Raw genomic sequence first — 14,653 nt, 5'->3', positions numbered from 1 at the left:
CAGTAGTCCAGACGGGAGGTGATGAAGGCGTGGATGAGGGTTTCTGCAGCCGTGGAGGAGAGGGATGGACGGAGACGGGCGATGTTTTTCAGGTGAAAGAAGGCTGTCTTTGTGATTTGTTTAGTGTATTTGTCGAAGGAGAGGGTTTGATCAAAGATGATGCCAAGATTCCGGATGTGAGGGGAGGTGGATACTGGGAAACCGTCGATGTTGAGGGCGAAGTTATGGGTGGATTTGGTGAGCGTTTTTGGGCCAATGATGATTATTTCAGATTTATCATAGTTAAGTTTGAGGAAGTTGATTTGAAGCCAGGATTTTATTTCAGTGATGCAGTTTGTCAGGATAGAGTGGGTGGCGGTGGAGATTGACTTGGTGGAGATGAAAAGCTGGATGTCATCGGCGAAGCAGTGGAATTGGAGACCATGATGGCGGATTAAGTGACCAAGGGGGGACAGGTGCAGGATGAAGAGGAGGGGGCCGAGAACTGAACCTTGGGGGACACCTTGGGGGAGGGGAGCAGTGAGGGATTTGCAGTTATTGATGGAGATGAACTGGCATCTGTCAGAGAGGTAAGATTTGATCCAAGAGAGGGCAGTGCCGGTAATGTTAAAGGTGGTTTCAAGTCGGGTGAGGAGGATGGTGTGATTGATGGTGTCAAAGGCGGCGCTGAGGTCGAGGAGGATGAGAATGTTGAGGTTGCCGGCGTCAGAGGAGAGGAGAAGGTCGTTGGTGATTTTGAGGAGAGCAGTTTCAGTACTGTGGTTGGAGCGGAATCCGGATTGGAATATTTCATACAGGTTATTAGCAGAGAGGTGATGTTTGAGTTGAGTTGTTACAGCGCGTTCCAAAACTTTTGACAGAAAGGGTAGGTTGGAGATGGGTCTGAAGTTATTTAGGGTGTCAGGGTTGAGTCCAGGTTTTTTCAGAATGGGGGTAACAGCAGCAATTTTGAGGGATGGTGGGACGATGCCTGTAGACAGGGAGGAGTTTATTGTTGCAGTGATAAGTGGAGAGAGAGCAGGAAGGGAGGCCTTGACAAAGCTGGAGGGGATGGGGTCCAGAGTGCAGGTGGCAGTTTTCATTCCTATGAGGAGTTCAGAGAGGTCAGTAGGGGAGACTGGGGAGAATTGAGACAGGGGTTGGCAGGATAAGGGGGGGCAGGTGGTTTGAGGGGGAGCAGGTGCGGTGGTGGTTAAGCTGTTGTAGATGTTGTCAATTTTGCTTTGGAAGAATGAAAGGAAGGAGATGCAGTTGTCTACTGTGAATGACTGGGTGGTGGTGTCCAGGGGGCTGAGGAGTTTGTTTATTGTAGAGAAGAGTGCTTTTGGGTTTCCGGAGCCAGAGTGGATAATTTGAGAGTAGTAGGCGGAGCGGGCATGGGAGAGGGCATCTTTGTAGTGTTGTAGGTGGTCCTTGTAGGCTTGGCAGTGAATTGTGAGACCTGTTTTATTGCGGAGTCTTTCAAGTTGGCGAGCACGAGTTTTTATCAGGCGGAGTTCAGGGGTAAACTAGGGAGCAGAATGGGTGAAAGAAACTGTTTTGTTTTTTATAGGCGCAAGCTGGTCAAGGCAGGAGGAGAGAGTGTGGTTGTAATAGTCAGTGAGGTCAGAAGGGGTGTGGAGGTCAACGAAGGGAGAAGTGGACATTTTTTCAGAGAGGGTGGATGAGAATGAGGTAGGTGAAAGAGCGTTTAGCTTACGGAAGTTGATAGTGCGATAATGCCTTGGTGCTGGGGTGGGGATGTTGATGCTCATAGTGATGGCTAAGGGGTCAGAGAGGGTGAGGTCGGAGCCAGAGAGATGGTGCAAAATTAATCCAGTGGAGCAGACAAGGTCGAGAATGTGACCACGGTTATGGGTAGGAAAGTTGACATGTTGAGTGAGGTTAAAGCAGGTGAGTAAATCAGTGAAGTCAGTGGTTATTGTGGAGTCAGTGGAGTCCATGTGGATATTGAAATCACCGAGGAGGAGGATTGACGGGGAGAGGGAACAGAGCTGGGTCAGAAAGTAGGAGAAGTCAGACAGCAATGATGGGTGTGGTTTGGGAGGGCGGTAGACGACAGCCATGACTGACTGTGTGTGACCAGAGAGTTTAAAAGCCAGGTGATCAAATGATGGAGCAGATGAGATGGAGATGAGGCTGGTCTTGATGTCCTGTCGGTGTATTACGGCAATACCACCACCTCGGCCCTCCGAGCGTGGTTTATTGATGTAAGAATATCCATTGGGTGTAGTGAGGTTGAGTGAGAAATAGTCCAGTGGTTGTTGCCAGGTTTTAGTGAGACAGAAAAAGTCCAGTTTATTATCCAGAATGTAGTCGTTCAGGATGAGGCTTTTGTTGTTGAGGGACCGGGTATTGAATAAAGTGAGCTTCATGTTGGTTTGTATGGTGGGGATGAACTCAGGTGATTTAGCCAGGGTTTGCAGACAGGAGGTGCGATCGTGTGCGTTGCTGTGACCAGGTGTGCTGGGACGATGAGTAGGAGTGCGCTGAGCCGACCAGAGTACGGGAATGAAGTGACCTGTTTGTAAGTAAACAAACTTACGACCAGAGCCTCTATGAATATATCTGGGTCGTCGCAGGAGTCCGTGGTATTTGATTGCAGAGATGCATGATGGGGTGGAGTAAGTGCTGAGCAGAAGAAGCCTTGCGGCGGAGTACCTTAGAGCCATGCCAGGTAGGAGCCGAGGAGGACGAGCAGGCCTTGCCGCAGCGGCAAACGACCGCAGCCGCTAACCAAGACAGCAAAGGCCGCAGCCGCAAACGACCGCAGCCGCAAGCCAAGACAACAAAGGCCGCAGCGGCAAACAGCCGCAACCGCAAACCAAGACAACAAAGGCCGCAGCGGCAAACAGCCGCTTCCGCTTGAGGCAACAGTGGAAGAGCCGGGCAGGCGAAGCCAGGAGCAGAGCCGGGACCGAGCAGAGAGCAGACCCAACGGCCAAAAAGCCGCCACGATCACCAGAAAAGCAGTCTATGTACAATGATCCAGTCGGAGAAGCGGCGAACAAGTAACGCCAGCATCCTCTCCAGACCGGACCGGAAGCCGTTCACATAATCAAGTTTCAGACGATGCGGGTTTCTTTTCACTTTTGCTGGGACGTGATTCGTGCATAACGGGGCGGACACGGGAAAAAAAATATGACAAGATTACCGCGAAAAAAATTAACTTTCTGATTTATCGAGGGCATTTTTCTGAAGGTATTTCTTAACCTACACACTAAGTTCATTTCACGAGTCATTCGTGATTTGAAATGAACTGACATCACAATTATTGTGAATTTGGTGGACACCAAGCGTTATGCACGAATCACTTATTTTGCCACGCATTGCACATTTTAAGGAATTTTAGAAAATGTAAAAAAACAACACCAGGAGACATACTAGACATCAAACATTCCATTTAATTACAATTTTAATCATCAATGCATATTTTTATTTAAAGACAGTGAAATAAAAATTGACATAGTGAAAATGTAACATTGTGGCCTGCATGAACCATATCTCCGCCTGAGCTTCCCAAAACTCAGGGAGTTTCACCGCTACCGCATTGCTGCACGTCATGGCGTGTTCTGTAGGTCAGCGTCGGCTGAACTAGTCGGAGGTCACCAATGTAGTGCGGTGCTATGCGCACGACTTGTCTTGCCAATAAAGGAAGCAACAACGTATGGAATCAAAAGCGTCTTTATTCCAAGGATCAAACTATAGCACTGCCGTGCTCGGGGCTGTGAGCCCCGTGTATATCCCGAGGCCACGCCTACCCTTCGGGCGTGGCCGACACCCTACTGGTGCGCGGAATGATGTCATCGTGCCAGCGAGCCATCGTGTCTGCCACACGCGCCCCCCCAGAATTCCCGCGCACCTGAAGGGTCAGTTTGCGGGGCAAACGGATGACCCGGCCGAAGCGCCCTCTGGCGGCTGGCGGCGTCTGGGATGCCGGGATGCCACCGGCTGCCCCTGGGACGGGTGCAGGACCGGGGGCGGCGTGCCGGCGGGGTTGGGCGGTGCCGGGGGTCCGCCCACCGGGGGGCGGCCCTGACGCGGGGGCTGAGCCACTGGCGGTGGGTGGTCCACGTCGAGGTTGGCCGGTTTGAGGCGGTCCACGGACACGTGATCAGGAGTACCGCCGATGTCCAGGTTGAAGTGCTTCGCCCCAGTCTCCAGCACGTGGAAGGGCCCGTCGTACGGGGGCCGCAGCGGTGTCCGGTGGGCGTTGTGTCGGACGAACACGTACTCCGCCGTGCGAAGCTCAGGGGCGACGTGCGTTGGCGGGCACCCGTGGTGCGCCGTCGGCACCGGGGCGAACCTCTGGGCGGTCTCCTGCAGCGCAGAGCGCTGCTGCGCCGCGGACCATGGTGCCGTGGAGTCGGGGAGGAACTTGCCCGGCACCCGCAGCGGTTGTCCGAAGACCAACTCCGCCGCGGATGCGCGCAGGTCGTCCTTGGGCGCCGTCCGGAGGCCCAGCAGGACCCAGGGGAGCCTGTCGACCCAGCCGCCGTCGCGGAGGGTGGCCCGGAGCGTGGCCTTTAAGGAGCGGTGGAAACGCTTGCACAGGCCGTTGGCCTGGGGATGATAGGCCATGGTACGGTGCAGCTGGACACAGAGCCCCCGTGCGACTGCCCCCCAGAGCTCTGAGGTGAACTGGGGGCGGCGGGCGGACGAGATGTCCGAGGGGGCGCCAAACCGGGCAACCCAGGCGGCGATGAATGCCTGTGTGATGTCCGCCGCCGTCGTCGCCGCCAAAGGCACGGCCTCCGGCCACAGGGTGGTGCGGTCCACCATGGTGAGGATGTGGGTGAAACCCCGCGAGGGGGGCAGAGGTCCCACCAAGTCCACGTGAACGTGGTCGAACCGACGTTCGGGCACCGTAAACGGGGCCAACGGGGCCTGGGTGTGGCGGTCCACCTTCGCGCGCTGGCACGCGAGGCACGTCCTGGTCCAATCGCGGACGACCTTCCGGAGGCCATGCCAGACGAACTTGTCGGCGACCAGCCTCTGGGAGGCCTTCGTGCCCGGGTGGGACAGGCCGTGGATGGCGTCAAAAACCCGGCGCTGCCAGCCCGCGGGCACGATGGGGCGAGGCCGCCCGAGGGAGACGTCGCACAAGAGGGCCATGCCCACGCCGTCGAACGGCACCTCGGTGACGCGGACGCCCGTGACGGCGGTCCGCAAGGCCTGGACGTCGGGGTCGGTGGTCTGGTCCGCCACCATCCGGGCATAGTCGATGCCGAGGTGGACCGCGTGGGCGACGGACCGGGAAAGGCAATCCGCCACCGGGTTGTCCTTCCCTGCGACGTGCGGGATGTCCGTTGTGTACTCGGACACGGCCGAGAGGTGACGCTGCTGCCGGGCCGACTACGGCTCGGCGACCTTGGCCATCGCGAAGACCAGGGGCTTGTGGTCGACGAAGGCCATGAACGAACGGCCCTCGAGCAGATGGCGAAAGTGCCTGACCGCCAGGTGAAGCCCGAGCAACTCGCGGTCGAAGGTACTGTACCGGCGTTCGTGTGGGCGAAGCTGCCGGCTGAAAAACGCCAGCGGTTGCCAAGCTCCACGCACCCATTGCTCGTGCACCGCGCCCACCGCGTCGTTTGACGCGTCGGTGGTGAGGGCGATTGGTGCATCGGGCGCCGGGTGCGCGAGCATGGTGGCGTTAACCAGGGCGAGCTTCGCGCCCGCGAACGCCGCGTCCATCTGCTCGGTCCATACGACGTCACCTTTGCCCGGCTTCCCCCGGAGGGCCTCGTGCAGGGGGCACAGGAGCTGGGCGATGCGGGGCAGGAAACGGTGGTAAAAGTTCACCATGCCCAGGAACTCCTGGAACCCCTTGATCGTGCGGGGGCGCGGAAACCCCTTGACCGCCTCCACCTTTGCTGGTAAGGGGATGGCCCCGTGCCTGGTGATGCGGTGCCCCAAAAGGTCGATCTCGGCGACGCCGAACCGGCACTTGGCGTGGTTCACGATCAGGCCATGCTGGCCCAGGCGTTCGAAGAGCGTGCGGAGATGGCGGAGGTGCTCTTCACGGGACGCGCTTGCGACGAGGATGTCGTCCAGGTAGACATAGATGAAATCCAGGTCGCGCAAGACGCTGTCCATCAGACGTTGGAACGCCTGAGCTGCATTCTTCAAACCGAAGGGCATCCGAAGGAACTCAAAGAGGCCGAATGGCATAATGACGGCCGTCTTCGGGATGTCCTCCGGGCTGACGGGGACCTGGTGGTAGCCGCGTATGAGGTCCACCTTAGAGAAGCAGGACATGTTCGCCAACCGGGCGGAAAAGTCTTGTATGTGGGGGACCGGGTAACGGTCGGGTGTGGTGGCATCGTTGAGGCGGCGGTAGTCCCCGCACGGCCGCCATCCCCCGCCAGGCTTCGGCACGATGTGTAGCAGCGACGTCCAAGCACTCTTGGAGCGCCGCACGATGCCCAGCCGCTCCAGCGTAGCGAACTCCGCTCTCGCCACCGCGAGCTTCGTCGGTTCGAGGCGGCGGGCCCGGGCATAGGCCGGCGGCCCGACGGTGGGTATGTGATGTTCCACACCGTGCTTTACGGCCACCGCCGAGAAGGTGGGCCGCGTGAGGGCCGGGAAACTGGCGAGGAGGCGGGTGAACTCGTCCGCTGCCGGAAGCGTACAAACCAACCTCACCGGGACCGAACCGCTCAGCAAGCCGCTTGGCGAGCCGTTCGGTGAGCCGCTCAACGAGCTGCTCAGCGCGCAAGCAAGCGAGCTGAACGTTTCGGCCTGGACGAGGCGTCTGTTCTTCACGTCTACCAACAACCCGTTTGCACAGAGGAAGTCCGCACCGAGCAATGCCATGGGCACGCTGGCGGTTACGAATGGCCACTTGAAGCGTTGCCCTCCAAACCGCAGGGAGAGGCAGCGCTTCCCGAACGTGCATATGGGTGTTCCGTTGGCTGCAAGCAACGCGGGGCCCCGGCCCGTGGTTCGCTTGTCGGACGTAGGGGCAGGGATAACGCTCACCTGTGCACCCGTGTCGCATAGGAAGCGGCGCCCGGACAAGGTGTCCGTTATAAAAAGGAGGCTGCCGGAATGGCCGACGCTCAGGGCCGCTACCGAGCACCGGCTTGGCAGTTTCCCGACTTGCCGAACGAGCACGGCGGGCGACAACTCCTCGCCTTGTGGCCAAACCTGGCGTGGAAATGGCACCAGGTTTGCGGCGAAGGCGGAGGCCGCGGTTTTCGTGGTGGTGGTGGGTGGGGCGTGGCAGCGGCCACACGGTGTGCATCAGCCTCGGGAACCCCGAGGTGTTGTGCATCAGCGTCAGCGTCAGCCCCGGGATCCGCGACGGCCGCACCGAAGCTCGCCCGCTTGTCACACGCCGCGAAAAACTTGTCGGCCTCGACGGCCAGTGCGCGGGGTTCCTTTATCTTGGAACCGGCCAACGCGAGGCGTACCTGGGCCGGTAGCTGGCATAAAAAGAGGGCCCGGAATAAAAAAAAATCCGGTGCTTTGTCCCCCAGTAGCTACAGCATGTGGTCCATTCGGACCGATGGTCGTGTGTCGCCGAGGTCGGGAAGGTCCAGGAGACTGTCGGCCCGTTCGTCCTCTGTGAGGCCGAACGTGGCGATGAGTCGACGCTTGAGCGCCTCGTACCTGTGGTCGGCCGGTGGGTTCCGCGGGACGGACACGACTCTGGCGGCTGTGCCGGGCCCGAGGGCGGTGATGACGTGGAAATAGTGCGTCTCGTCCGCCGTTATGCCACGAAGCTGAAACTGGGCTTCGGCCTGCATGAACCATATCTCCGCCTGAGCTTCCCAAAACTCAGGGAGTTTCACCGCTACCGCATTGTTGCTTGTCATGGCGCGTTCTGTAGGTCAGCGTCGGCTGAACTAGTCGGAGGTCACCAATGAAGTGCGGTGCTATGCACACGACTTGTCTTGCCAATAAAGGAAGCAACAACGTATGTTATCAAAAGCGTCTTTATTCCATGGATCAAACTATAGCACTGCCGTGCTCGGGGCTGTGAGCCCCGTGTATATCCCGAGGCCACGCCTACCCCTCGGGCGTGGCCGACACCCTCCTGGTGCGCGGAATGATGTCATCTCGCCAGCGAGCCATTGTGTCCGCCACAACATTTTATTTCGAAAATATGCCATTTTTGTCTTGTTTACTCAACCATCGCAAATCTAAGTGCATGATATAATGTGAAAATCAGGTTTTTTACAGATTCAGCAACTATTCAGCTACAATATATCTAAAATTTGAGTAGTTCCCAAATCATGGTCACAAAACTGAACGACATAGATGAGCGGCAGAGTATGAACAATGATGGCATGAGCAAAGAAGGTCATATCCGGTGCCGTCGATATATTATGTATGCAAATTTGTGGGCGTAAATAAAATGACATTATGTTGCGTCAGACGTACAAACAGTTACGTAATCACGTAAACGATCGCATGTGCTGGGGATTTGGGCTGTGGATATAAAGACAGACAGCCTGACTGCTATGCACTTCTCAGCATAATTACCTCATCACGGTAAAAAAAAAAAAAAATTGGTATAAAGGTAATAAAGCCGAACATATTTGGCCCTGAGAGCAACAGCTGGTATCCTGTGAATTTTAGGCTTTTCTTATGATGAAGCTAATAGTTATTTATGGCTTTTAGAAATCTATATTTTTTAAACGTCAAGCCAACATGCTAATACGGAAAAATGATTACCTCATGTATGGAGCGGTGTATAATATTACCATGCGACGGAAAATTGGATTCGTTTTTTTCCTATTCCCTATATTTCGATAAATTAATATAGCAATTTCTGAGAAACAGCCAAGAGTATTAAAAGGGTGGATATCAATTCCCCTCAATCGACCATCCCAAACATAAAAACGAACTAACCAGCGAACCAAACTTTTAATTGGCATTTTCGACTTCTGGGTGAAAGTGCTTCCCAATTGGTCGATCGATGAGCCAATGGCATACAGCGACTCGGCAGCCATTTACTACCCGCCATTTCGGCGAGGCTGTGGTATTCCTCATTTACTTTATCTGCTTACACGATCTGTCAGAAGCAGTAAACACGGTCCACCTGCACCATGACGAGCGTCTCATACCACATCTCCAACCTGTTGGAGAAGATGACGTCCAGCGACAAGGATTTCAGGTTTGGCTTGCGGAGTTTGCACTGTTAGTGCAGTGTTACTGTTACCGTGTGGTGCACGACCACGATTGTTTTTGCATTGCAGTTTATGGTGGGATCCACCAGCAGTGGGATTTAAATATGTTTCATTCCTCGCTGATGATGAGTATGACCAATAATTTGATGCTGTGAATGGAAAAAGCGGAAGGATACCTTTAATGGAATGTTGTACTCTATGCAACATTTTTGGAGGCTTTGTAAACATACATATGTGATATGAATGATTATATCATTTATACTAGTAATTTGAGCTTTTTTGCGCTGAGCTGAGCTGCTCACTGACACACTGGTTGTCATTGTGCTGGGATCTCAGATTAAATCCCACACGCTGTGTTGATCTGCACAATGTCTCCTCTTGATCAGATGTCCTTCACTCCTTGTGAATTTATTTTTTAACACGAGGGGGCTTGTTGCTCTATTGGACCAAATTTTCGTTGGTCTTCAGTCTTCACTACCTTGCAGCATACCTGCCTGCAGGACGCAGTGGTCTTTTGGGTCCTCAGAGTATTTTGGGGGCTTGGGGACTTTTGTGTCTTAAGGATCTTAGCCTTGGGGGCCATAAAGGGTCTTCACTGGTCGAAGGGGTCTCAGCAGTCTGTATAGTTAAAGGGTACATTTCAATAGTATGTAACTAATTAATGGACGTGCGTAATAGACACAAAGTATGACACACAAACACACAACCACAACTCATCCATTTATAGTCGATACATTCGTACCCTCTCTCATTGCAAATAACGTGCCAGTTCTGGCACGAGTCTTCGATTTATAGGAGGGAAAGGAAAAATTCTCTCTCTGCCTCTCAGGTTCATGGCCACCAATGACCTGATGTCGGAATTGCAAAAGGATTCTATCAAGCTGGATGACGACAGCGAACGAAAGGTTGTGAAGATGCTTCTTAAACTGCTTGAGGACAAAAATGGAGAAGTGCAAAACCTTGCTGTCAAATGGTAAGCTCTTAACCTTACTTTTACTGTCGTGCATAATTTGGTTCACTAAACGGATGAGTAACATGGGTGTTTGTGTTCACATGTCACTAATGGCCAAAATGCACAAGGCAGCTTTGGCAAGGGAATATATATTTTCCCGCACATAGGGCGTTATGAGGAATCGATGCATTTTGCATGAACTCTCGAGTTTCTCGGGGTTCGTATAAACAGGACAAACTAAAAGGCACTCGGTGGAGAGCGTACATCTGCCAGACTGAACTGTTCACGTTTTGTATTCCACTGATTGGTCATATCTGGATCCATACCTGAACCAAAATCTAATCGGCTTGTTACTGTCGCCTAACCAACTCGTTCACCTCAGTTTGGCATAACTCTTCCACAACTATTTGAAATGCCGTGCTATATATAGTTTTTGGCCCTATTGTTCAATAGTCAGGGATCACTTAAGAAATGTAAAAATTATCGTATCCGGATCCTCACCAAAATCTAATCGGTTCGTCCTTGTCTCACACCCAACCTGTCCACCAAGTTCCATCCGCTTCCGTCCATACCTTTTTTGAGATATCATGCTATATATTGGTTTGAGCCTTATTACTCAATGGAGAAGAATCACTTTAAAAAATTCTGGATCTGGATTTGAATCTTCACCAAAATTGGAACAATTCTTCCATGTCACACACCTAACCTGTCCACCAATATTTGTCTGAATCGGTCCACAATTTTTGAGGTATTGTGCAAGAAATTGTTTTTGTCCAATTTCACTATGGTGAAGAATCACTTAAAATATTCTCGGATCTGGATTCAGATGTTCACCAAAATAGTATAATTTTGGCCTTGTCAGATACCCAACCTTTCCACCAAATTTCGTCTTAATGCTTCCACAGCATTTTGAGATATGTTCACAGACAAACAGACTGACATGGGTAAAAACATAACCTCCATCCACTTTCTGGGGTGGTGGTAAAACGAGAGCAATGTGACTGCATCGCCAATATGCAAATGCCCTTGTTGACTGTCCTAAAAATATACAAGTTTGATTTAAATCCCTTCAGCTGTTCTCAACTATCACATTTTTACCAGACATGACTGGTTTCACAACAATCGGTGATGCGGTTTTGGAGAAGGGTTAAAAAAAAAAAAAAACTGCTTTCAAGCTAATTTAGCTGCCAAACCGTGTGACATATGACATCAAAAATATGCACTCTGCATATGTATGGGTAGGGAATTATGTTTGTGAAGTTTAGTGTTGATCGGATAAGGTTCATTTTTCTGTCCAAGATGGCTGCCAAACCATGTGACATATGACAGCATCATTTTCAAACTAAATGCAGCAATGGTGTTGGATGACATTTGTAAAGTTTCGCATCGATAGGGTAAACGGTGTCTGAGATATAATTATTTAATATTTCCTTCAATCCAATATGGCTGCCAAACAATGTGACCTATGATGTCATACATTTAATATTTCAAAACAAATGGTTCATCAATCATGTGCATGCAATTTCAGATTTTTAGGACTAGCAACGGTACCCGCCCTATGGGTGGGGCTCCAATTGGGAAGCCCAAATGAAAAGGAAAAATATCAGAAATTGAAGGTTTTTTTTATTTTAAACGATTCATATAAACATTCGTTGAATCATATCAAACGCAAATCATCAAAATCTAAACAGTATCTTTAGAATTTCAATAAAAGCCACATCACTGTTCATATCGGTAAATATTATTCCATCGTGTTTCAAATCGTGATCGATACACTATGATCGTGAATCGTGATCGATAATCGTGTTCACAATCGCTATGTCGTATGTACTCCCGATACGTGTACCAAATTCCCGATACGTGTAACTGTACCAAATCAACAGTTAAAAGGATTTTGAGCCTATAGCTGTTATGGCCTTGCAAATTCACCGCCCAAATAGCTATGTGGAATTCTCTCATGTGGAGATTAAACGTTACGGCTGTTATGGCCTTGGCAAGATCGATGGAGACAGCGTTTATTATACTTTTAATGAGAAACACTGTCTCAATCAAGCCCCAGTCCCCATCACGGATGGGGCTCAGCGGTTTACCCGAGCCTGACGGTGAAGGGCAAGGTACACGCTGGCCCGTCCAGTGTAGCTAGCGCGTGCGGCCCCGGACATCGAAGGGCATTAAACGTTCATTAAACATTAAACGTTCATTAAACATTAAACGTTCATTAAAGGATTACGGAACGAAAAACATTACGAAATTACGTTCACACCGTCACGTCAAACACTACCGTGAACACAAACATCGTCACAATGAGAACATCGTCACAATGGACGTTATGCGAACGCGAATGTTATGCGGGAGTCCAAATCTGAGAATGCTGGAGACCAAAGCTGAAATTGCGAAAACTAAATAGCCTGTTTTACTCCCAGGGGTCCCAGGATTACCCACACAAAATATCGTTTCGATCGTTTGAGCCGTTTTTGCGGTACCTTCAAACAGACGGACAGACATTTGGTGAATTTTTTTTAGGATAAGGCATTTGATTAAAACATTTTTGGCTGGTATGCCATTTCACTGATGATGTCACCATTATCATGTTTTGTTTCCCATTGGGAGTACTTGACAGGTTTCAAGGTTCAAATTTTTCCATTCAGCAGTTTCCGAGAAATCATTTCAATTATTTGTGTTTAATTCAACATGGTCCACATGCCATGTGACCCATGACATCACAATTATCATAAAAAACATTCTACATGGGTGTCACTCCGACCCTGAAAGTTTTGTTTCAATCGGACATGTGGTTGCTGAGAAAAATGAGGTTTAGCCCATACGGACAGACAACCCGAAAACACAATGCCTCTGGCCACCTTTGTGGATGGGAGCACAACGACAACAAAAAAACAACAACAACAGCAACACCAACAACCAGATAATCAGAATTGTTGTGACTTATTTGAATATTCCATATAAAGATGTTTCTGCCTTGTTTGACATTACAAATGCAAGCAAACAGCATTTAATAATGTGCTTCATGTGAAAGATTTTTACTTTGATCAGCTGCACTTCTGCTTCTGTTGTTCCAGACTCTGTTACAGAGCGTCGGTGCTGCCAAAGCAGTTTATTAGCGAGGGGTGTGCTAGGTGGATTGCCATTTCCTTCTGATTAGTAGTTGGGACAAGATTATGGAATTTGGCCATGGTACCAGCGATAGCTTACCTACTCTTTGTGAAGGACGCTGTGAGGTCTTTGACGTCCACCAACAAATGCCGACAGACAGGTGTCAGTTTAACATCCAGAGGGACCGTACACACATTGATGAATCGCCTTGTCTGTGAAACAGTTTATAGCTGGGCCGAGTTTCAAACCCAGGTTAGACAACTTGGAGATGAGTGTACATATGTTAAATCGCTTTCATGGTTCGTCGCAAGAGGAATTGTTTTTGGGTAGTATGTCCGTCTGTCTGTCCATGATTGGTTTAAAGATGAACTGATTAGATTTTAAGGCCAGAGGTCATTTCAGGTAAAAATCGTTTTACTGCGATAACCTGTGAACCAATGATGGGATTCTGACCAAAGTTGGTACAAGTATGTATTATGCAAAGATGAACTGATTTGAATTTGGGGTCAAGTGGTCAAATGTCAAGGTCTGTATTAAGTTTATAACTTGAGAATAGCTGAAGGGATTTAATTCAAGCTTGGTACAGGTATGTACAATGATGTAAAGATCATCTGATTAGATTCTGGGGTCAAGATGTCAAAGGTCAAATGTCAGATGTCTTGTCAGATAAAAATTATGTCACCGAGCTAACTTGTGAACCAGTCATGGGATTTTCACCAACTTGGTATAATTATATATTTTGATGCAAAGATAAACTGATTCGATTTTGGGGTCAAGAGGTCAAAGATCAGAGGTCGTGCTGAGTTGCAATTATTTCGTTACAACGATAACTTAAGAACGGCTGAAGGGATGCAAGTCAAACTTGTAACAGGTATGTATAATGCAAAGATTAACTGATTGGATTATGGCATCAAAAGGTCAGAGGTCATGTCAGGTAAAAATGTGATAACTTGAGAACAGCAGAAGGGATTTAAATCAAATTTGGTACAAGTATGTATAATGATGTAAACATGAACAGATTAAAATATGGGGTCACTAGGTCAAAGGTCAGAGGTCATGTCAGGTAAAAATGTGATAACTTGAGAACAGCAGAAGGGATTTAAATCAAATTTGGTACAAGTGTGCATAATGATGTAAACACAAAATGAATGAATGAATGATCGTTTTAAGGCCATTTTCCCCGCTAGAGCGGGGGTTAGCCTTGCGAGCCCCATGACAATCATGGTTCCCTGTTTGAGGCAATGTTTTTATGGCCGGATGCCCTTCCTGACGCCAGGAAGGAATGATGTAAACACGAACTGTTTAAATTATGGGGTAACTAGGTCAAAGGTCAGAGGTCCTGTAAAGTAAAAATTGTGAGACTGTTCTAACTTGTGAACCGGTGATGAGATTTTGACCAAACTTGGTATAAGTATATATTATGATGCAAAGATGAACTGATTATATTTTGGCA

At 50.1% G+C, this 14,653-nt stretch overlaps 1 protein-coding gene across 2 annotated transcripts in view; it reads left to right on the top strand.

The window, feature by feature from the left end:
- Nucleotides 1-8,933: 8,933 nt before the first annotated feature.
- LOC137439854 (cullin-associated NEDD8-dissociated protein 1) overlaps nucleotides 8,934-14,653 on the top strand; it is a 125,859-nt gene continuing 120,139 nt past the window's right edge. The window contains exons 1-2 of one of the 2 annotated variants that reach the window (XM_068136026.2): nucleotides 8,934-9,124; nucleotides 9,967-10,110. In XM_068136026.2, coding sequence (XP_067992127.1) covers nucleotides 9,057-9,124; nucleotides 9,967-10,110 — 212 coding nt within the window. In that variant the 5' untranslated portion in view covers nucleotides 8,934-9,056. The remainder of the gene's footprint in view (nucleotides 9,125-9,966; nucleotides 10,111-14,653) is intronic. The other variant, XM_068136017.1, reaches the window with a different exon arrangement.

The sequence above is a fragment of the Myxine glutinosa genome, chromosome 1 (genome assembly GCF_964187855.1).
Source record: "Myxine glutinosa chromosome 1, kmMyxGlut1.1, whole genome shotgun sequence".
Classification (NCBI taxonomy): Eukaryota; Metazoa; Chordata; class Myxini; order Myxiniformes; family Myxinidae; genus Myxine; species Myxine glutinosa.
The sequence above is the reverse complement of the archived record's forward strand: the minus strand, read 5'-3'. Positions and strand labels throughout refer to the sequence as shown.